The sequence below is a fragment of the Aegilops tauschii genome, chromosome 5, assembly GCF_002575655.3.
Source record: "Aegilops tauschii subsp. strangulata cultivar AL8/78 chromosome 5, Aet v6.0, whole genome shotgun sequence".
Classification (NCBI taxonomy): domain Eukaryota; kingdom Viridiplantae; phylum Streptophyta; class Magnoliopsida; order Poales; family Poaceae; genus Aegilops; species Aegilops tauschii.
In genome coordinates, this window is record NC_053039.3 from 273,590,829 (window position 1) to 273,615,224 (window position 24,396).

General features: G+C 42.2%; 1 protein-coding gene and 1 long non-coding RNA gene across 5 annotated transcripts; one reads left to right on the plus strand and one right to left on the minus strand.

Moving 5' to 3' along the window:
- Window positions 1–4,618: 4,618 nt before the first annotated feature.
- LOC141023389 (uncharacterized) lies at window positions 4,619–16,646 on the plus strand. Of its 4 annotated transcripts, XR_012184670.1 has the most exons (7): window positions 4,619–5,062; window positions 6,100–6,156; window positions 6,265–6,452; window positions 6,919–6,992; window positions 13,202–13,261; window positions 16,107–16,171; window positions 16,280–16,646. It is a non-coding gene; the product is annotated as an uncharacterized lncRNA (long non-coding RNA). The 4 variants fall into 4 exon arrangements; XR_012184668.1 differs by having other exon boundaries at window positions 16,107–16,646; XR_012184669.1 differs by lacking the exon at window positions 13,202–13,261.
- Window positions 6,986–9,468, minus strand: LOC123494019 (uncharacterized). The gene has a single exon (XM_073500222.1). The coding sequence runs from the start codon at window positions 9,463–9,465 to the stop codon at window positions 8,239–8,241; it is 1,227 nt and encodes a 408-aa protein (XP_073356323.1). The 5' UTR covers window positions 9,466–9,468; the 3' UTR covers window positions 6,986–8,238.
- Window positions 16,647–24,396: the final 7,750 nt, after the last annotated feature.

Here is a 24,396-nt window from a genome sequence, read left to right on the forward strand (position 1 = left end):
CCCTAATGTCACCTAGACACTCCAATGTCACCACAAGTATCCACAGGTTTGATTATACGATATGCATCACACAATCTCAGATTCATCTATTCAAACCAACACAAAGAACTTCAAAGAGTGCCCCAAAGTTTCTACCGGAGAGTCAAGACGAAAACGTGTGCCAACCCCTATGCATAAGTTCACAAGGTCACAGAACCCGCAAGTTGATCACCAAAACATACATCAAGTAGATCACGTGAATATCCCATTGTCACCACAGATAAGCACATGCAAGACATATGATACGTCTCCAACGTATCTATAATTTTTGATTGTTCCATGCTATTATATTATCCATCTAGGATGTTTTATATGCATTTATATGATATTTTATATGATTTTTGGGACTAACCTATTAACCTAGAGCCCAGTGCCAGTTTCTATCTTTTCCTTGTTTTTGAGTATCGCAGAAAAGGAAAACCAAACGGAGTCCAATTGACCTGAAATTCAACGGAGATTGTTTTTGGACCAGAAGAAGCCCACGGAGTACCGGAGATGGGCCAGAAGAGTCCCGAGGCCACCACGAGGGTGGGGGGCGCGCCCCCCTACCTCGTGGCCGCCTCAGAGACCCCCCTGACTTGTTCCCGACGCCAAAACCGCTTATATATACAGAAACCTCCAGAACATAACCTAGATCGGGAGTTCCGCCGCCACAAGCCTCTGTAGCCACCGAAAACCAATCTAGACCCGTTCCGGCACCCTGCCGAAGGGGGGAATCCCTCTCAGGTGGCCATATTCATCATCCCGGCGCTCTCCATGACGAGGAGGGAGTAGTTCACCCTTGGGGCTGAGGGTATGTACCAGTAGCTATGTGCTTGATCTCTCTCTCTCGTGTTCTTGAGGTGGTACGATCTTGATGTATCGCGAGCTTTGCTATTATAGTTGGATCTTATGATGTTTCTCCCCTTCTACTCTCTTGTAATGTATTGAGTTTTCCCTTTGAAGTTATCTTATCGGATTGAGTCTTTAAGGATTTGAGAACACTTGATGTATGTCTTGCATGTGCTTATCTGTGGTGATAATGGGATATTCACGTGATCTACTTGATGTATTTTTTGGTGATCAACTGGCGAGTTCCGTAACATTGTGAACTTATGCATAGGGGTTGGCACACGTTTTCGTCTTGACTCTCCAGTAGAAACTTTGGGGCACTCTTTGAAGTTCTTTGTGTTGGTTGAATAGATGAATATGAGATTGTGTGATGCATATCGTATAATCATACCCACGGATACTTGAGGTGACATTGGAGTATCTAGGTGACATTAGGTTTTTGGTTGATTTGTGTCTTAAGGTGTTATTCTAGTATGAACTCTATGATAGATCGAACGGAAAGAATAGCTTCGTGTTATTTTACTACGGACTCTTGAATAGATCGATCAGAAAGGATAACTTTGAGGTGGTTTCATACCCTACCATAATCTCTTCGTTTGTTCTCCGCTACTAGTGACTTTGGAGTGACTCTTTGTTGCATGTTGAGGGATAGTTATATGATCCAATTATGTTATTATTATTGAGAGAACTTGCACTAGTGAAAGTATGAACCCTAGGCCTTGTTTCCTAGCATTGCAATACCATTTACGCTCACTTTTATCATTAGTTACCTTGCTGTTTTTATATTTTCAGATTTCAAAAACCTATATCTACCATCCATATTGCACTTGTATCACCATCTCTTCGCCGAACTAGTGCACCTATACAATTTACCATTGTATTGGGTGTGTTGGGGACACAAGAGACTCTTTGTTATTTGGTTGCAGGGTTGTTTGAGAGAGACCATCTTCATCCTACGCCTCCCACGGATTGATAAACCTTAGGTCATCCACTTGAGGGAAATTTGCTACTGTCCTAGAAATCTCTGCACTTGGAGGCCCAACAACGTCTACAAGAAGAAGGTTGTGTAGTAGACATTAAGCAGTTTCTGGCGCCGTTGCCGGGGAGTTTAGTGCTTGAAGGTATATCTTTAGATCTTGCAATCGAATCTTTTTGTTTCTTGTTTTATCACTAGTTTAGTTTATAAAATAAAACTACAAAAAATGGAATTGAGGGTGCCTCATATGCTTCATCTTTTTAATGTCTTTCGTGAAAATGATGGGAAGGAAAATTGTGCTCAAGTACTAGAAAGAATTACATAGAATGCTTGGCATAAAATATGTGAATGATGAGCATGATTGCAATGTTGTTAGTATGAATTCTTTGAATACCCATGATGCTAATGATATGCAAAGCCACAAGATTGGGGATGCTATGTTTGATGAAGATGATATGTTTAGTCCCCCAAGTTTTGATGAGAATATCTATTATGATGAAAGCATGCCTCCTATTTATGATGATTATATTGATGAAAGTGGGTTTGGAAGAGTGTCAACTTTAGGAAGTAATGATCCCACTATTTTGGAGGGTGTTGAATCTTATTGTGACAATTATGAAAGTGGATTTGGAGAGGTCATGACTTTATTTAGTAATGATTCCACTATCTTAGAAGAGGTTTCAATTGATTATGATGAGAAGAAAGTTGCTACTTATGATGACTAGTAGAATGCCCGTGCGTTGCCACGGGCTTTTGAAATATTTGCTAGAGCCAATTAAACATGATACATGTTAAGTTTTACATGTAAACATAAGTTAAGTCCACTTCACTTGCAAGGTAGATTGATTACAAAAAGGTAATTTGACGATCTAAGTAAAAATGTGTTACAAATTAAGATCTATTTGATGCGTTTAAGAAATTCTCGCACATTTGCAGGATATTGTCTTTAGCTTCACTCAGCATGATATTTGAACAAGTTACTAAAACGTCTTCCTCAACTCGTACCCATCCTACACAAGGATGAAATCACCATGAGCATGAATATCTTGCATTAATAAAGGTCATAAATGTGTAACCGAGAATACAGACTGTGCAAACCGGACGAACCAATTCTTTAATGTCCCACCGGAGCATAAAGAAAAAAACTAAATAGCTAGGCACATTCTTGCAATTTCATAAATTCATATTATCTTGAATATAGTGATAACAAAATAAATGCTTGTATTTTGCATGGATAATGAGGTGAGACTAACCACATCTTGTTGTATATCAGTATTAACATGTTGTACGATGTGACAATATTTTGATGGGTCTATGTCATTTTCTCGGTCTTCTTTTATCTGGACAATATTTTGATGGGTCTATGTCATTTTCTCGGTCTTCTTTTATCTGGCCAGATACGAACGTGCTAATAATATGTATCTTTTGACCCGCTTTGTCTCGTATATTGTCGTGAGCAAGCATACAATATATGTAAACATTTATCACCTATAATTCAACATTTAGAATATATTTATGTCAGATATTATACTTCAAATGGTTTATGTTAGTAAGTACAAAATGTCTGTGATTAGTCTTACACCGCCATGCAAGAACATATCATCTTTTATAAGGCAATCCAAGTGGTCATTTGATAACAAGGCATCTTCAATATTCACGAACTTGGTTTTTTTGGGGCAGACATGACTAATTCGATGACTGTAATATCTGTAGGATACAAACATAGTCTATCATCATGATACACAAATGAGAGAAATTAGTGAATGATGAAAGGAAAGAAAGATAATCACAGTGAAAGTAAAAACCTTGTGTATCATTTTCGGATTGTTGTGGGATATCATTGCTTGCACATCGTTTTGCTATATACAACTTGGTGAGTTTTTTCCCCTTTCGACGATGTCGCCCCAGGAACCTTGTAAATGAGTTGTGTTTGAACGTCAACAAGATCCATCCCCATCTCTCTGATACTCTGCAAAATTAAACATGTATAGAAATATACCATTTGAGTATTACATCATGTGCAACATACATACAAAGAAGAACAATCCTATGTCAGTCGACAGTTTTAAAGCAACATCCAACTCCACCAGTTTTTTATATGACCTACAAAGGTACTGTAATAGAAACAAATGTTAGAATTTTTTTATGATGATGGTATGGAAAATATATATTCACTGGTCATTTGTTAGAAATGAGCAGTGCCCGATTTAAACTGAGTGAGATGTAGAGTGCTTTGTAGTAAAGTCAGGGGCATCCCAATTTTAACAAATTGTAGGCTCACCTCTAAATAACATGTTGATGATTATTATCCGAAATCTCTACTATTTAGGATATGGTATAGTGCGATCACAGAAAAAAATGTTGCAATTCTCTAGGAGCAAACAACCAATTTTCGCTGTATATATAAATAAGCAGTCATCCGAAATTTCTTGGATCATTTTAATTTATTTATACATGATAAGGAAAATTGTTCGACGAAAGATAAAAACATGCAAGCAATCCAACATAAACCGAGTATATTCTGTTTCTTCTCTCAAAATTGTGTTTTTTGTGTGATATTCTGAATATATCTAATAATTATAAAAAATCTTTATTTCTATAATCCATGTTCAATTAATTTGTTTTTCGAGAATAATATTTTTTTTCGTACAACAAATTTTGGGATCCAAGGCCCAAATAAGCATAGCCCGCTCTCTCCTTCCCCTCACTATCCTATCCCGCACGACCCAACCAGCCCCACTATATCTTTCTAGAAAAAAAAAGAAAAAAAAACAGCCCCCACCTTCTCCTTCCCCTCGCTCTATCGTTCCCCTCACTCTCTCCACTCCCGCACACACAAATCCCTAATCTCGGCCGAGTCACCCACTCCACTCCCTCCGCTGTCGCCCCCACAGCCGCCACAACCAGCGAACTCGTCTCCCACCGCTGCCCCCTCTCGTCCCCTCCCCTCTGCTCATCTGACGGCGCTGACCGCGCAGATCGAGCGACCAGGCGGCGGCCACATGCGCACACAACCGGCGACCAACATCACGCAAAGGTCACCACCGCCGTCGCCGAAGGGCGGTCTTCTTCCACCTCGATGGACGAGCTTGCGCGCCAGGAGAGGAGCGGGGATCCTGCGCTTCTTCCTCGCTCAGCGCCCCTGTCGCCATGCCATGGATGGACCTCCCTCTGCTCTCACCAATGCCATGTACCGAGCTTGCTCTCCTCCTCGAGGTAATCTATTCACCCATCGCCATCGTTAGGACCTAGGATGCGTGGTCACTGTAGATCGGGGTACCCACTGCTGCACACTTGGTCTCCGCTCTCCGTCCCCTGAATTCATGTCGCCCGCAGCCAAATGCTCCCGCCCAACAACCAGTTTCCTGCCCCAGCGACCTGTCCTCCATGTATTGTGGTCTAACATTTGCCTCGGTAATCTTTAATGTAAGAGAATATGATGGCAGGTGGATAGAGCTAAGGCCTAATGCAGATCTGAAGAATACCAACGTGAGAATAAAACAAACAATTCTTCAGTTAAAGTTTACTCTTTTCATGGTGCTCCACGTTGACTAATGGTTTGATTTCCTAGTGAGCTCGTACATACATGTTTTCTCTCTTTGAATTGTTGTTAGATGAGATACAGTCGCAACTACTACATCGACACTGTCATATCTTTGGTACTGTATACTATTGCTGCCTACATTTACAATTAAGTTTGCTTGCCAACCCCCGTGAAAAAAGTTCGTCTACCAAGGAACCACTCAAGTGGACATATATTCTCCTTAACTCTTCAATTATTTTTTATCAGACCAGCTGCTGAACAAAAACATAATATTGTTACCTCATATTTATTTACTTGCCTGCTTGATTGTTAGTCTGTTCCTCTGCGTGTGAGGAACGTAACAATGTCCTGCATGTTCAAATCAGTTATCTTGTCATTCCCCAATTTTCTTACTGTTCTTTTGGCCTTGGACAAGGTCAATCGGATGTGTGTGTTGACACAGATCTTTGATGTGGAAGTTAATATATCAGTCCTATCCGACCTCTCTATACTGTTTTGTTATATATACGTTGGGGATAGATGAAATAGTAGAAGTTAACTATGCTGGTTATTGTCATGTGTGGTCCATTACTCTGACCTTTTTGATTATCTAAAGAAAAGGGGTTTATTTACTTTGCTGATTTCATTCGAGCTCTGAATATATTTCATTCTGACATTTCATTTTGTCGATAATAACATTTTTCTTCTTTCTGAACATTTCTATGGGCAGATATTATCCTCCAAGCTATATGATATGGACAACACATGATTTATGGAACGAAAAGAGGTGATTTGTCGAACTTTGTCTCTTTTACAATTTGCTACCTCTTATAAATTTTATGATTTATAATCTGAGTTAACAAAACCATTAAGATATCTTATTTTGTGTACTTAGATCATGTCATCCAGATAATTAGATTTCACCGCATGATGTTCTTTACCCCAGCCGAGCATAGTGTGCTGCCGCGCCGTCGATTTCCACGAAGTGGCCAGCCCGAGCCGATTCCCCAATGTGTCAATGACTACGTCCGCTGCGTGATCCTGTGGGACATGACCAATCCATTGCCTTATCAACACATCGAGGTAACAAATCCCCTCCTAATACAGGTGCTTTGGTCGGCTGCTGGCTCTATCACATAGCCTTCCGTCCACAATGAGCAGGAGTTAATATTAGAATATGACCATCTCTTTCTTAATGATGTGTGCCTTGTATTTCCATTTTGCTTTCTAAAAATATCGATTCAGGGAACAAAAGTAAAGCATGATAATTATTATTTTTGACTTTACATTACATATCTCCAAGGTCCTATTTTTTGCTTGGTATGGGTAGTCATTATGCTTGGGCTCATGACCATGGTTAATCTATAGCATGGTTTAGGGTGACCTATTTAACATAATAGTGCTATATGTTTGCATTTCTTGAACTGTCAGTAGGAACCTATATACCGCAAAATATTTGTATGTCCCCTATGGAAGGTTTTAGACAGTCAATAGATTTTGTCCCATCCGACTATCATGCAGTCTGACTTCAGATGACTATGTTTTTCAGGGTGAATTGAGTTCAGAGCTTTGAGCAAACGATTGCGATTTTGTAGCTGCAGTGGTGCTATTCTTTATCATTTGGTATGTCATTACTTCCTACCTACTTGAATTTCTCTATTCCCAATTCACGGGATTTTTACTTTTTGACATTTCCCTAAATGATTATACACAACTCTGATAATGCGTGCCACCCAGTTTTCGTTCTCTATAAGAACTGAGAAGTACATATGCACTTTTACGACATATAGGTTCATATAGATGTGTTTGGACGACATATAGGGAGAACGATAGGATCAGATGTCTGTGACATAGAAAAAAATATACCGACATGTACATACTGTTCTTTCATAGTACATGCCATGTATACAATGTTCACATGCAAACAGAGCTACAAAAATATATTAGTAGATGAACCACAGTGATAGCTCATGTACCATCGGAAGCAACAGAGCTACAAAAATATATTAGTAGATGTCCTCTGGTTTGATATTTTGAAGGCACGAACAGAAAGAAGCGCACCTGATATGCTATAAAATGTACATTTCGTGGCAGAATAATAGGTGGTTATAAATTGTGGTACTGTCCAGGTTCCAACAATTCATTAAAACTCTTATTTATCTGCAATATACACGCAATAGGAAAAGCAACTGACAGAATATGGCACAATGAAAGGAAAATAATGCTACTGGAAATATTTGTGAGATCATGAAGATGTCAACACGCATCCATCCGTTTACTTGTGCCAAACCTGCAACTAAGTAGTTAGAAACACATCATGTCTGTTAGATATGTCTGTTTAGATATGTATTGAAAAGCCAGGATTATAAAATTCAAATAAGGGGCAAATAAGAGACTATACAGGACAAAAATAAATAACATTGACTGTGCCTGCTTTGGGGCCGCATCATAAATATTTCTCTAATGTAGAACACTCCAGTGAATTTTACAACAACGGAGTGACCCAGGCAGTGTGCAATACTTATGTAGGAAAACAAAGCCTAGTTTAGATGTAGTAGATGATTGATTACAAAACAACAAAAGAATAATATACATAAGCAATCCGGCAAAAGGAGAAATAATGTCACATACAGGAAAAATTGGCAACTTGCAAAGTCACAAATCCGAGGCAATATTATTAATATTTGACTTGTTGAATAAACATAATAAAGTTTAGTTGCTAACATCAAAAGATAAATATTTGTACAAGAACACGGAAGAGCACCAAATTGTCTGTAGCAAAAGAGTAAATCCTTTATCTTATTCAAAACCCGCCAGCTTCTTAAGAGCGGACTTCAGCCTGTAAGGACTTCCTTATAGACGATGTTCTTCATCGAGGTTTGTAAGGACAAGGTAGGTCTTTTTCGCTTCTTAGGTTTACTGCTTTGCTTCTTTGCTTCTTGGCATTCTCCTTCTCCTTCTCCTTCTCAATGAGGATCTTTATGTTTCTCTTTGCGGTGGCTCGAGACAGTGCGACATAGAGTTGACCATGAGAGAACACATGATTAGGTAGGTACACGCCAACAATCGGAATCATCTGGCCTTGAGCCTTGTTAATTGTCATAGCAAAGCTAAGCCTTACAGGAAATTGCTTCCTCTTGAACTTGAATGGAAACATGTCGTTGTCAGACGGGCATAGGGGTATTCGAGGAAGGAATACCCTCCTACCTTTGTGTTGTCCGATCACGATTTCTGCGTCGATGGCGTTCCTCTCGAAACCTCGCACCACAAGCCTCGTCCCGTTACACAGACCATTAGCCGGATCAATGTTCCTCAGAAGTATGACGGGGCAGTTGAGCTTCAGTTTGAGTGCATGCGGAGGCAGACCGTTGGGAGTCAATCCATTTAGGAACTCGGGAGCGTAGTAGTCATACGGGTCGTCTTCTGCACTGTCAAAGCTATGGTAGATTACTTCTTCTCCCCGAAAACGCTCTACCATGCGTATGTTTATCTTGTCGACGTTGTCGTTCGTGGTGGAGAGGATTGCACGTGAAGTCATGTAATTCGGATCGGACATGTTGTCATCTAGTCTCGGAAACACATGGTCAATCAGCTTCTCCAGGTCGTCACCCTCGCCTGTAGACGACACACAAATATCTTCAGGGAGTCGTATGTTTCCTTGATCGTCAACTTCCTCGGTGCCATTGCCTACCCTTAGCAAGTAATCCGCAAACCAGGTGTCATTATGAGCCCTCATGTTGGTGACGAGCCTTAGCTGGCGCATACCCTTCCAGAGGTGTGAACTTCGAAGGGTTGCATCGATTATCTGACCCCGGGACCCCCTCCTGACGACCGGAAGCACCTGCCTGAAGTCCCCACCAAACACAACAGTTTTTCCTTCAAAGGGTCGATCCCGTCTTCCCATAATGTCGCGCATGCTGTTGTCCAGTGCCTCGACCGCCTGTCGCTTAGTCATGGTGGCCTCGTCCCATAGTATCAATGAGGCCATCCTCAGTAGCTTGGCGGTACCACTCTGTTTCGTGAAGGTGCATGAGGCGCCATCGTCGTAGCTCAATGGGATCTTGAACCTCGAGTGGGCAGTCCTGCCTCCAGGCATGATAGAAGCGGTGACGCCTGACGTCGCGGTAGCGATAGCGATGTTTCCCTCGCTTCGAACCTTGGCGAGCAGCGCCCTGTACAGGAAGGTCTTCCCTGTACCTCCCGGTCCATCAACAAAGAACACACCCCATCATCGCGTTCAACAGAAGCTAGTATCTCGTCGTATGCAGCCCTCTGCTCCAAGTTTAGCGACGAAGCCAATTTAGTGTCGTTGATGTCAAAATCGACGTTGGATTCCTCGATCACTTCTCTGGCCTCTCCCTCGGTTGGGTCGAACGCATCGTCAATGCATGGAAGAGCGAAATCAGCTATGTCTTTGCCCATGGACTGCAACATACCCCTAATGTCAAGCAACACCATCTGTTCCACCTCAATCGGGCACGTGTGTGAGCGCCGATAGTCATCAGACATAGGCTCGAAGTGCCTATCCCATAAACCACGCATGTCGCCTGGCTCACAGTGCACCAAAATTGTTGCGAAGAGCCTCCTGAGCGAACATGGCATCGCCCACTACTCTGCCTCGGTAAGACAGTCGTCGAGCGTGTTATCTGCCTCGATGAGTCCCAACCTTTCGGCAGCCTCTCTAAAGCTCCCGCATAGCCTACCGTCCACGGTGAGCAGGTCCTCATAGGATGTCTTGCCAGCAACATGGTTTAGCAGCACACGCAGATAGTATCGCTCCCCCTCGGCAGGATTGGTAGACACAATTCGACCTATCTGATAACGCTCCACCCGCTCTTTCCAATACTTCTTACCCTTCTGCCATGTGAACCTTCCAGGAAAATCCTTGTACAATATATTCCTAGCCCACGGGTGGTTTTGGTTAGCTTTGAAATACTCTGTCAACATGGATTTGGAAGCTTTCTCAGAGGCGACTACGTCGGTCAAGTGAGCTTGCTCATTGAATGCCACCCTGTGCATATTTGGGAGATGAAGAGGCAACTGTAGGCAGGCGGGTCATTGGCACACAAGGGGAAGCCAAATATCCTCCACATCGCCTTTGGAGGAGTAACCCACCTCGCGTCTACGTATCTTTTGATCTCATCAATGTTACCATCAGCGTCGGGCTGGTCGATGCTGAAAGAAGCCCTATCATGGCCCTTGTATATGTACTTGTAAAGGTATTTGACGGCCTTTATGCTGGAGCAAACCTCAACGTTGATGTGGCAATTGAACATCCGCAGAAGGTAAGGGTTATACGGCACAACCCATCTGTTGTCCAACATTTTACCCCGGACCTTAGCCTGCCGACCATTATCTCGACGACGATAAACAGGGTATGAGTCCTTGCCCTGTGCCGTGTTTTCATTGAACGACCGCGGGTATCTGCACTTGCACTCGTTCTGTTGCATGCAAACATTTTTGGGGTTGAGAGCACCGCATGGTCCATGCATCATATGTTTCACCACCAAGGCGTGGAGTTCAGGATACTTTTGCTTGTCTGGGAGCTCGGCAGAAATGAGTCGGTCGTACTGCTCCAGAACGACAAGCTTATAGGCAAAATCCATGATCAACAAAAAGTGTGCGTGGGGGAGGCCCCTCTTTTGGAACTCGACTACGTATACATTTGCAACAACACCCAGGATATTCTTCTTGAACAACATCTCTTTCATAGCCTCTAGCTTGCCATGGAACACACGAGCCACAAGATCAGGTCGGTCTTGCGCTGTCTGACCAGGAAACAACTCATTCGTTATCTCTTCCCAGTTAGGGTTGCAGGTCATGGTCAAGAAGATGTCAGGCTTCCCGTAGGTATGGACAATTGCCATGGCATCCATATGCCTCCACTTCATGTCGCGGTCGCCACCTGGGTACGTTCCAGGTAGCACTATCCTTACTCCAACAGCGCTTGCCCGGGTCTCCCCGGATGTAATTGCATCAACAACTCCTTTATACAGGTCGGCACAGATCTTTGTCTGGTTCTTCCTGTACCATTTCAACCTACAACTCTCAATCTTGATGTACATGTCCACCCCCCATTGCTGGAGCAATCGTGCTCCACAGAGTATGGGATTGAATATCCCAGGTCGTGTCTGGAGCATGTAACAGTAGTAGTCTCTCACCGAGACGCATAACCTGCTATTCCCCTCTGCACATGGATGAGTAACGCAGACATTAGGATTCATATGAGAAGTATACAATTCATCTAAACGACAAAATATGCATAAGGCTTACCTGCATCCTCATCATCATCATCATCATCATCATCACCTCTACCTCTTGGTTGTTGCACAACTGGCCAAGGGACATCACATTTAGGAAGTTTCGGGTGCCAACCGAGCTCCCCCCTTGGGTAGAAGAGTGGGTAAGAGAGAGGGTCATACGAGCCAGCCGTCACATGTATACTGTGCCTCTGGTTGTCATTCCCGCAAAGTGTAATCCTACGATCGAACCTCTTTGCTAGGTCAGTGCCCTCCACCCAAATTGCAGCGACCTCAGATGACAGAGGTCTATTATACTTCCGTTGGTCTAGTCTCTGGTCAGTGTTGAGGTCTATCTTGTAATCGTCGAGGTTGTCCCTGTGCGCACCCAAACGCCTAAACTACTGGGAGTACGGGTTTTCCCTGAGTATGTCCACTAACTTTCTAACGACATCTTGGTCTAATTGCTCGGTGGCAGCCTTGCGATGGGTTAGGCCTGGGTCGTCGTCGTAGAAGTACAACTGTAGATGATCTGGACGTGATGTTGGCCCGAAGGAATGAACGTTGTGGTAGATGGTGCCGTGCGCCCGGAACGTGTACACCCCAGACTTCATGTTTGTGTAGCTTTCATCAAGGCTGACGCCGAGGGTTGTGAAGGAGAAGTGGCCGTTGAAGAACCGTATGTTCTCCCGAAAATGCCTTGAGTCCGCATCCATGCTAGACCAAAGCCTCATTAGCTCCGGGACGGGCTCCGGTTGCTTCAGCTGGATCTGCCCACTGCGACAGCAGAATCCCGGGGCCTCAGACACAAACTTCTTGGCCTTGCAGTGATCGCAATTTGCGGCGTGCTTCAGGATGTGTGTGTGGTCTGGGAGGTTTGAGTAGACATAGTCCAATGGATCATGGTCGACATAGGTATTGTGACTTGAGTCTTCCAATTCGTCGTGCTCCATGTCATCAGGATCTGAGCCTGCAAACAATGTTTATAATTAGCGTGATATTTCAAATGGGTGGATGTTGCTCAAGTGGGTGTACATACCTTCACCAGCAAACAGGTAATACTCATCGTCAAAGAGGCTATCAGGGTTGACATTATCATTCATGAGACGACTAAGGTAAGCGTCCATGTCGTCTGCTCAGGTGCGAAACCAATAAATGAGGGTTCAGTCTCAAGGGACGCAAGGAGAGTAAGGATGGGAGTGTTACCTTCACTTCTGATCGTGTACTCCGGCGTGCTAGATGAGGTCGAGGCACCGTGTGCTTCCACTATGGTAGGTTGTCCAGTTGAGCTCATTTTCGGTATGGAGATGGACCCGACGGTTGGGGTCATCACCTGGACCCGACGGTTGGGGTCATCACCCTACCTGCAAACCTTTCATTACACCGATCGCGTACAACATTCCTCTCACCATGCGGTACCTGTGTACAATTTTTTTGCTTGCCAATTTTCTGTTGATGCTTCTTTGCCACCATACCACCCTTGCAAGCTCGCTCTCTCCTCCCAGGCGCTGCTCTGGACTCATGACTCTGCTCGTCCACTCCATTATCCGCTATTGTTACCGGATCACTGGTTTGCTGGTCGGCATTTTGCAGGTGCACATTGATTTCGATGAGGTCGCCATCTACAGCACCATCACCGAAGGTTCTGCTTAGGTATGCACCTACAACACTATACATCATTATTTATATCTCATGAATGATTACATGATGAAAGATGATGGTTGATAGGATATGTACCATTGGTTTCGTTGTTGCGAATGTATGTGGGGGCCGCATTGACCGTAGGAGCATGATCTATTTGTTCACTGTCGAATTGTTGCGTGAGGGCTGAAAGTGTGAGAGTCGGACAATGTGTGTGAGGGTTGGACAATGTGCTAGTTAGATCTGGACGTGGCATTGCGATCGATTCAGCACATGGCGTGTTTTTCTTTGCAGCATACTTTGCCTTTCTCTTTGCACTTGACTCCCCCCTTTCATCCTCAGTCTTGGTTTTAGGGTGTTGCACGCGCCATTCTTGCAACTTCTGATTTTTTTCTTGAAGATCGATTGTTCCGTCACCCACTTTTTTCGATAACTTGCTCGCCTCCGCGCGTTTCTCTGCTCAATTTGCTCGTCTGTTAAGTCACCCTTGTGTTCTTTATCAGGCTATTTTTCATCTAGTTGCTTGCTGGCTGCCTCCTCTTTTTTCTTTCGATAAGCAGCTCTCCTCCGAGCCTTTATTTGCTCTTTTTTCTCGTCAAGGTCCACCGAGAATGGTTGACACCCATTAGTGATATCACCGAGAGGTAGCAGGGGAACATTTTGCATATCTGCACGGAGGGTTTAGGGTCTTCATTGTTCAAGAAGATTTCATGTACTACACAAACGCTTACTTTATATATCTGCACGGTCAGGTTAAACAATGATGTATAGCTGGATGTAGTTGGGTTGGTATCATCGAGAGGTAACAGGGAACATTTTGCATATCTGCCCGGAGGGTTTAGGGTCTTCATTGTTCACCGAGAGGTAACAGGGCTGGTTGAAGCTACTTCTTTATCTAGGGTTTATTTTTTATAGAATCCCTCCATGTCCATACATAAAGTCTGTATGTACTCAAAAGTCGTATGTCTGCCATATATCGAATTGAACCTAAATGATCAGGAATTGTATGTTAACACAGTGGTCAACTATTGGTCAATTATTTTTATTCTCTATTCTTGGTCAATTATTCGTGGGGTTGGGGTGAGGAAACATATGTCGCCTACATTATTCACTAAGAAAGTATACATACGGTCATCATATTGGTGAAACATAAACATCCTTACCTGATATCGTAAGGGTAGTCAGATTTTCATCTTTTTGCTTGCTGGCTGCCTCCTCTTTTTTCTTTCGATAAGCAGCTCTTCTCCGAGACTTTAGTTGCTCTTTTTTATCGTCAAGGTCCACCGTGGTTGGTTGACACACATTAGTGATATCACCGAGAGGTAACCCACCCACATTCAGCATATCTGCATGTGAAATGATATTAACATTATATTGTGGAATGGAGGGAGTATATATAATATCATCGCAGTGCCTTCCCATAAAGCATTCTTACCTGATATCGTAAGGGCAGACAGATTTTCCTCATGTTGCTTGACGGCAGCCTCCTCTTTTTTCTTTCTATAAGAAGCTCGCCTCCGAGCTTTTATCAACTCTCTTTTTTCGTCAAGGTCCACAGAGGATGGTTGATCTGCATTAGTGATATCACTGTGAGGATGGCGTGGAACATTATGCGGCCTCTCTTGCCAACTGTCACGTTGCATGCTAGCTAGTTATTTTGTCAGATAACCGAGAGCTGGCAACGAATCTACATTATATAGGAATGAGATTGGAGGGTTGTCTGCATCATGTTAACATAACAATATATTGGACCGAAACAAGGCAAAGTTGTAGGCACATGGTCTTAACCTTTCGGCAACATAATACTTACCCGAAATCAGATGGGAAGGTTGATGAACATATGTCCTTTCACAATCGGCCTGTTCAAGTATCGTCCTGTCCGAGTGAGTAATATGGACTCCTACAAGTCACACGCTTGATCTTTTAGAATCGGTTTTGCCCAAGTCTGTTAGGTATGATTTATCACATAAAAAGCATAAAAGCAATCTTAGTATATATGCACAGCCTTCGTACCTGGACTACTTGGATAATTCTTGTGAACATCGTCGGCTCCAGGTATAACCCCTTCATTAGAGTCGTCACCATTTGGCCCCTCCATCGGGCCAGAAACATCTCTTGTGATGGTGTTTGACATGTATAACAAAATATGTAGCTGAACATATACAAGGAGGTAGATATATACCTGGAGTATCATATGTGCTATCACCATCGGTCTCAAGTATCATCCGTTCGGAGGGAAAAATATGGACTCCTAGAAGTAAAGATGTTGATACATTAGAATCGGGTGTGCCCAAGTCTGTTAGGTATGATTTTTCAACTAAAAAGGATAAAAATAAACCTTATACCTGGACTATGTGGGTAAATTTTGTCAACATCATCGGCTACGGGTATAATCCCTTCGTTAGAGTCGTCAACACTTGTCCCCTCCATCGGGCCTGCAACACATATATAGTTGAACATATATATGTTTGACTTGTGTAGCACAATTTATAGGTGAACATATACCTGGAGGTACATGTGATGAAGTCGTCTGTTCCGCTAGCTTGCTGTGTGGAGTCCACATATGTAACTACTAAAAAAAGACATGTCCAACAGACTCAGGTATCACGCAAAAACTTGTAAACTGACTCTGCAAGCAGATCACGTGAAATACCAACATTACTAAAGGCCCGTTCCCATTGTACAGAAATTCAGTCCATAAGGGCAGGTTGTTACAGATTTATGAGTCTTGCTATATATATGAAAATAGAAAGACATGTCGAACAGACTTTGCTACTTTGCATTTTTTGTGGACTGACTCTGCTGGATACATGTTAGGAATTCAAGATGCTAAGATGTCCTGTTCATCTGACTGCAGGTAGATGAAGGCCGTCGAAGATCACAAGCGCAGCTTGCTATTGTACAGGTTTAGAATTTAGAAAGGTGACCTATTTTCATGTGAACTTACCTATTCTTTGTTATTCAGAATAATTCTTTATCTTCCCATTGCTGTGTTAATTGATTCATATGCGGTTGTGCTATTTTGACAAGGATGTCCATCAAGGTTGTTTGGAGGGACATAATGAAACCTCACAAGTTCTACTTTGCTGATTCTTTCCGAGAATTGTTTCATTACTAATGCGCTGTTGCGGGCATGTATTAATCCCAAATTCCAAATCACTTTGGAATCCAGTCAAAATCCAGTGAAAATCACTCTGGAATCCTTCTCCGTAATTGATTCGCAAACTACTCTCAAGGACTGCTCTGAACCTCAAATATCGTGGGCACATGAAGTTGTGGTGTAATTTTGTGGTGTAATTTTTACAGAAACAAGTGATTCAGGCAGTAAGGTATTGATTGATGCAACTATGTTGTACTGTTTCAGTGACTGTTAATATTTTCTTTAGGAAGGATAACCAATTCAGTACTAAAAGTATTTTTCATGTTATCTAAATTGAGGGCGATCCTTTGTACACTAATATGAGGCGTTTTAGGTCACGGAAGTATTGACCTAAAAGGTATTGTATTAGTTACAGAGGGGTTTGAGCGCGGGCAGCGGCCGACGGCGGAGGTGGAAAATGAAGTCTGGCATGGCTTGATTTAGTTTGAACACGAGTTCATCAGGATCGCCCTGATCTGTACACGTAGACATAACAAAGAAAGAAAACCTGTGTGTTCATACCTGGGGTTGAAACCGTACAGCGTCGCCGATCGCACGTTCCGCGGCGGCGCGCGATCCAGAAACTGCCAGCGATCCAGAAATGTGGCGGCGGCCCTGTCGAGTCGTTGCGTGGCGGCGGCGCTGTGGAGTGCGCAGATCGCACGACGGCTGTGCAGATCTGATCGGCAGCGGGGTATGGGGATCGGCGTCAGGGTGATCCTGATCGGCGGCAGGGCGTTGTTTCTTTGCTTACGTGCGTGGGTGGGGTTCGGTGGGTGGGCGTGGGGGTGGGGGTAATTTGATGGAAAAAAACGGACGAAAAAAACCAGTCGAAAAAAACCCAGACGAAAGTGGGGGGACTATTCAACCAACTCGTCCATTAGCAGTAGAGATTATTGTGGTGACACTTATGCTATAAAAAGTAGTGATGATTATATTTATAAAACTTGTCATGATTATTATTACCCTTTTTCTAAATATTACTTTTTTAATATGGAAACAATTTATAGTATTCGAGTTTCTTATGATACTCCCACTATTTCGAATGAGAAGAATTTTGCTTATGTGGAGAGTAGTAAATTTTCTATGCTTGTAGATCATGAAAAGAATGCTTTATGTGCTGGTTATATTGTTGAATTCATTCATGATTCTACTGAAATTATTATGAGGGAGGAATATATGTTTGTAGGAATTGCACTAATATCAAGTTTCCTCTCTATGTGCTTAAAGTTTTGAAGTTATGCTTGTTTTGCCTTTCTATGCTAGTTGATTATTGGTCCCATAAGTTGTTTGCTCACAAAATCCCTATGCATAGGAAGTGGGTTGGACTTAAATGTGCTAGTCATATTCTTCATGATGCTCTCTTTATGTTTCAATTCTTTTGTGTGAGCATCATTGAAATCATCATGCCTAGCTAGGGGCGTTAAACGTTATCGCTTGTTGGGAGGCAACCCAATCTTATTTTTGTTCTTTGCTTTTTTCTCCTGTTTATTAATAAATAATTCATCTAGCTTCTGTTTAGATGTGGTTTTATGTTTTAATTAGTGTTTGTGCCAAGTACAACCTTTGGGAATACTTGGGTGAAGTCTTTGCGATCTTGCTGTAAAAAACTGAAACTTTTGCGCTCACGAGATTAGCTGCCATTTTTTACTGGAGAGTGTTTTTAGGTTGATTCTTTTTGCATATGATTAATAGACAAATTCCTTAGGTCCAACAATTTATTTCAGAATTTTTGGAGTTACATAAGTATTCAAATGATACAGATTATAGACTGTTCTGTTTTTGACAGATTCTGTTTTCTATGTGTTGTTTGCTTATTTTGATGAATCTATGAGTAGTATCGGAGGGTATGAACCATAGAGAAGTTGGAATACAGTAGATATTACATCAATATGAATTTAGAATGAGTTCACAACAGTACCTAAGTGGTGGTTTTATTTTCTTTTACTAATGGAGCTTACGAGTTTTCTGTTGAGTTTTGTGTTGTGAAGTTTTCAAGTTTTGGGTAAAGATTCGATGGACTATGGAATAAGGAGTGACAAGAGCCTAAGCTTGGGGATGCCCAAGGCACTCCAAGGTAATATTCAAGGACAACCAAGAGCCTAAGCTTGGGGATGCCCCGGAAGGCATCCCCTCTTTCGTCTTCGTTCATCGGTAACTTTACGTGGAGCTATATTTTTATTCACCACATGATATGTGTTTTGCTTGGAGAGTTATTTTATTTTATTTTGTTTTGCTTGCTGTTTGAATAAAATACCAAGATCTGAAATTATTAAATGTTAGAGAGTCTTCACATAGTTGCATAATTATTCAACTACTCATTGATCTTCACTTATATCTTTCAGAGTAGTTTGTCATTTGCTCTAGTGCTTCACTTATATCCTTTTAGAGCACGGCGGTGGTTTTATTTTGAAGAAATAGATGAACTCTCATGCTTCACTTATATTATTTTGGGAGTCTTTAGAACAGCATGGTAATTTGCTTTGGTTATGAAACTAGTCCTAATATTATAGGCATCCAAGAGGGATATAATAAAAACTTTCATATAAGTGCATTGAATACTATGAGAAGTTTGATACTTGATAATTGTTTTGAGATATGAAGATGGTGATATTAGAGTCGTGCTATTTGAGTAATTGTGAAATTGAGAAATACTTGTGTTGAGGTTTGCAAGTCCCGTAGCATGCACGTATGGTAACCGTTGTGTAACAAATTTGAAACATGAGGAGCTCTTTGATTGTCATCCTTATGAGTGGCGGTCGGGGACGAGCGATGGTCTTTTCCTACCAATCTATCCCCCTAGGAGCATGCGCGTAGTGCTTGGTTTTGATGACGTGTAGATTTTTACAATAAGTATGTGAGTTCTTTATGACTAATGTCGAGTCCATGGATTATACGCACTCTCACAACCCTTCTATCATTGCTAGCCTCTTCGGTACCGTGCATTGCCCTTTCTCACCTTGAGAGTTGGTGCAAACTTCGCCGATGCATCCAAACCCCATGATATGATACGCTCTATCACACATAAACCCCCTTATATCTTCCTCAAAACAGCCACCATACCTACCTATTATGGCATTTCCATAGCCATTCCGAGATATATTGCCATGCAACTTTCCACCGTTTCATTTATTATGACACGCTTCATCATTGTCATATTGCCTTGCATGATCATGTAGTTGACATCGTATTTGTGGCAAAGCCACCATGCATAATTTATATACATGTCACTCTTGATTCATTGCCCATCCCGGTACACCGCCGGAGGCACTCATATAGAGTCATATTTTGTTCTAGTATCGAGTTGTAAATAAATAGAAGTGTGATGATCATCATTAATAGAGCATTGTTCCCCAAAAAAAGAAAGGCCAAAAAAAGGAAAGGCCAAATAAAAAAAGAAAAAAAAGAAAGGCCAAATAAAAAAGGAAGGCCCAAAAAAAGGGAAAAAGAAGGGACAATGCTACTATCCTTTTTTCACACTTATGCTTCAAAGTAGCACCATGATCTTTATGATAGAGAGTCTCTTGTTTTATCACTTTCATATACTAGTGGGAATTTTTCATTATAGAACTTGGCTTGTATATTCCAATGATGGGCTTCCTCAAAATGCCCTAGGTCTTCATGAGCAAGCAAGTTGGATGCACACCCACTTAGTTTCTTTCGTTGAGCTTTCATACATTTATAGCTCTAGTGCATCCGTTGCATGGCAATCCCTACTCCTCGCATTGACATCAATTGATGAGCATCTCTATAGCCCGTTGATTAGCCGCGTCAATGTGAGACTTTCTTTTTTTGTCTTCTCCACAAAACCCCCATCATCATATTCTATTCCACCCATAGTGCTATGTCCATGGCTCACGCTCATGTATTGCATGAAAGTTGAAAAAAGTTTGAGAATACTAAAGTATGAAACAATTGCTTGGCTTGTCATAGGGGTTGGGCATGATGAGAGCATTTTGTGTGACGAAGATGAAGCATAGCCAAACTATATGATTTGTAGGGATAAGTTTTCTTTGGCCATGTTAAGAAGACATAATTGCTTGGTTAGTATGCTTGAAGTATTATTATTTTTATGTCAATATTAAACTTTTGTCTTGAATCTTATGGATCTGATTATTCTTGCCACAATAAAGAAGATTATATTGATAAATATGTTAGGTAGCATTCCACATCAACAATTCTGTTTTTATCATTTACCTACTTGAGGACGAGCAGGAATTAAGCTTGGGGATGCTTGATACGTCTCCAACGTATCTATAATTTTTGATTGTTCCATGCTATTATATTATACATCTAGGATGTTTTATATGCATTTATATGCTATTTTATATGATTTTTGGGACTAACCTGTTAACCTAGAGCCCAGTGCCAGTTTCTGTTTTTTCCTTGTTTTTGAGTATCGCTGAAAAGGAAACCAAACGGAGTCCAATTGACCTGAAATTCACCGGAGATTGTTTTTGGACCAGAAGAAGCCCACGGAGTACCGGAGATGGGCCAGAAGAGTCCAGAGGCCACCACGAGGGTGGGGGGCGCGCCCTACCCCCTGGGCGCGCCCCCCTACCTCGTGGCCGCCTCGGAGACCCCGCTGACTCGTTCCTGACGCCAAAACCTCTTATATATACAGAAACCTCCAAAACATAACCTAGATCGGGAGTTCCGCCGCCGCAAGCCTCTGTAGCCACCGAAAACCAATCTAGACCCGTTTCGGCACCCTGCCTGAGGGGGAATCCCTCTACGGTGGCCATCTTCATCATCCCGGCGCTCTCCATGACGAGGAGGGAGTAGTTCACCCTTGGGGCTGAGGGTATGTACGAGTAGCTACGTGCTTGATCTCCCTCTCTCGTGTTCTTGAGGTGGTACGATCTTGATGTATCGCGAGCTTTGCTATTATAGTTGGATCGTATGATGTTTCTCCCCCTCTACTTTCTTGTAATGGATTGAGTTTTCCCTTTGAAGTTATCTTATCGGACTGAGTCTTTAAGGATTTGAGAACACTTGATGTATGTCTTGCATGTGCTTATCTGTGGTGACAATGGGATATTCACGTGATCTACTTGATGTATGTTTTGGTGATCAACTTGCGGGTTCCATAACATTGTGAACTTATGCATAGGGTTTGGCACACGTTTACGTCTTGACTCTCTGGTAAAAACTTTGGGGCACTCTTTGAAGTTCTTTGTGTTGGTTGAATAGATGAATCTGAGATTGTGTGATGCATATCGTATAATCATACCCACGGATACTTGAGGTGACATTGGAGTATCTAGGTGACATTAGGGTTTTGGTTGATTTGTGTCTTAAGGTGTTATTCTAGTACGAACTCTATGATAGATCGAACGGAAAGAATAGCTTCGTGTTACCATAATCTCTTCGTTTGTTCTCCGCTATTAGTGACTTTGGAGTGACTCTTTGTTTCATGTTGAGGGATAGTTATATGATCCAATTATGTTATTATTGTTGAGAGAACTTGCACTAGTGAAAGTATAAACCCTAGGCCTTGTTTCCTAGCATTGCAATACCATTTACGCTCACTTTTATCATTAGTTACCTTGCTGTTTTTATATTTTCGGATTACAAAAACCTATATCTACCATCCATATTGCACTTGTATCACCATCTCTTTGCCGAACTAGTGCACCTATACAATTTACCATTGTATTGGGTGTGTTGAGTACACAAGAGACTCTTTGTTATTTGGTTGCAGGGTTTTTGAGAGAGACCATCTTCATCGTACGCCTCCCACGGATTGATAAACCTTAGGTCATCCACTTGAGGGAAATTTGCTACTGTCCTACAAACCTCTGCACTTGGAGGCCCAACAACGTCTACAAGAAGAAGGTTGTGTAGTAGACATCAACATACATCAAGTGTTCTCAAATCCTTAAAGACTCAATCTGATAAGATAACTTTAAAGGGAAAACTCAATCCATTACAAGAAGGTAGAGGGGGACAAACATCATAAGATCCAGCTATAATAGCAAAGCTTGCGGTACATCAAGATCATGCCAAATCAAGAACACGAGAGAGAGAGAGAGAGAGATCAAACACATAGCTACTGGTACATACCCTCAGCCCCGAGGGTGAACTACTCCCTCCTCGTCATGGAGACCGCCAGGATGATGAAGATGGCCACCGGTGATGATTTTCCCCTCCGGCTGGGTGCCGGAACAGGGTCCCGATTGGTTTTTGGTGGCTACAGAGGCTTGCAATGGCGAAACTCCCGATCTAGGTTCTGTTTTGGAGGTTTGGGGATATATAAGAGGTGTTGGCGTCGAGAACAAGTCAGGGGAGTCCACGAGGGCCCCACAAGGTCGGAGGGCGCGCCCAACGGGGTAGGGCGCCCCCTCCACCCTTGTGGAGGCCTCGTGGCTCTTTTGTCCGAACTCTTTTGCTTCGGGGGCTTCTTCTGGTCCAAAAACAATCGTCGTAAAGTTTCAGGTCATTTGGACTCCATTTGATATTTCTTTTGTGTAAAAATCAAAAACAAGGAAAAAACTGAAACTGGCACTGGGCTCTAGGTTAATAGGTTAGTCCCAAAAATCATATAAAATAGCATATTAATGCATATAAAACATACAAGATAGATAATATAATAGCATGGAACAATAAAAAATTATAGATATGTTGGAGACGTATCACCCACCAGGGCACGCCCTGGTGGGTTGTACCCACCTCGGGTGCCCCTTGAACTGACTCGTTGCTCTATAAATACCCCAATATTCTAGAAACCCTAGGGGAGTCGATGAAAATCAATTCCTGGCACCGCAGAGTTCAGAACCACCAGATCCAATCTAGACACCATCACAGAGGGGTTCACCACTTCCATTGGTGCCTCTCCGATGATGCGTGAGTAGTTCTTTGTAGACCTTTGGGTCCGTAGTTAGTAGCTAGATGGCTTCCTCTCTCTCGTTTTATTCTCAATACAATGGTCTCTTGGAGATCCATATGATGAAACTCTTTTTGCGGTGTGTTTGTTGGGATCGGTTGAACTTTGAGTTTATGATCAGATCTATCTTTTTATCCATGAAAGTTATTTGAATCTTCTTTGATATCTTATACGCATGATTGCTTATAGCCTCATATTTCTTCTCTGATATTTCGGTTTTGTTTGGCTAACTTGACCTATTTATCTTGCAATGGGAAGAGGTGCTTTGTAGTGTTCGATCTTACGGTGCTTGATCCCAGTGATAGAAGGGGAACCGACATGTACGCATCATTGCTACTATGGATAAAACGATGGGATCTATTTCTACAAAAGTAGATCTTGTCTACATCATGTCATCGTTCTTATTGCATTACTCCGTTTCTCCATGAACTTAATACACTAGATGCATGCTGGATAGCGGTCGATGTGTGGAGTAATAGTAGTAGATGCAGGCAGGAGTCGGTCTACTAATCTTGGATGTGATGCGTATATAATGATCATTGCTTGGATATCGTCATGATTATTTGAAGTTCTATCAATTGCCCAACAGTAATTTGTTTACCCACGTTTGCTATTTTTCTCGAGAGAAGCCACTAGCGAAACCTACGGCCCCCGGGTCTCTTTCTCATATTATTTGCCTTTGCGATCTATTTTATTTGCCTTTTATTTTTAGATCTGTTAAACCAAAAATACAAAAATACCTTGCTGCAATTTATTCTTATTTATTTTATTTGGCGTTCGATCTATCAATCTACTACAATTTATTCTCATCCGTTTGCCAATTTCTGGCACCGTTACCCGAAAGGGATTGGCAACCCCTTTTATACGTCGGGTTGTGAGTATTTGTTATTTGTGTGCAGGTGCCGTTTACGTATTGTTGCTTGGTTCTCCTACTGGTTCGATAACCTTGGTCTCATCACTGAGGGAAATACCTACCGTCGCTGTGCTGCATCATCCCTTCCTCTTTGGGAAATACAGACATAGCTTCAAGCCGCATCAATAATTAACACCGAATAATGCACCACAAGTAGGATATAATTTCATTGCATAACTATTGACTTTCGTGCTTGCATAGGGAATCAC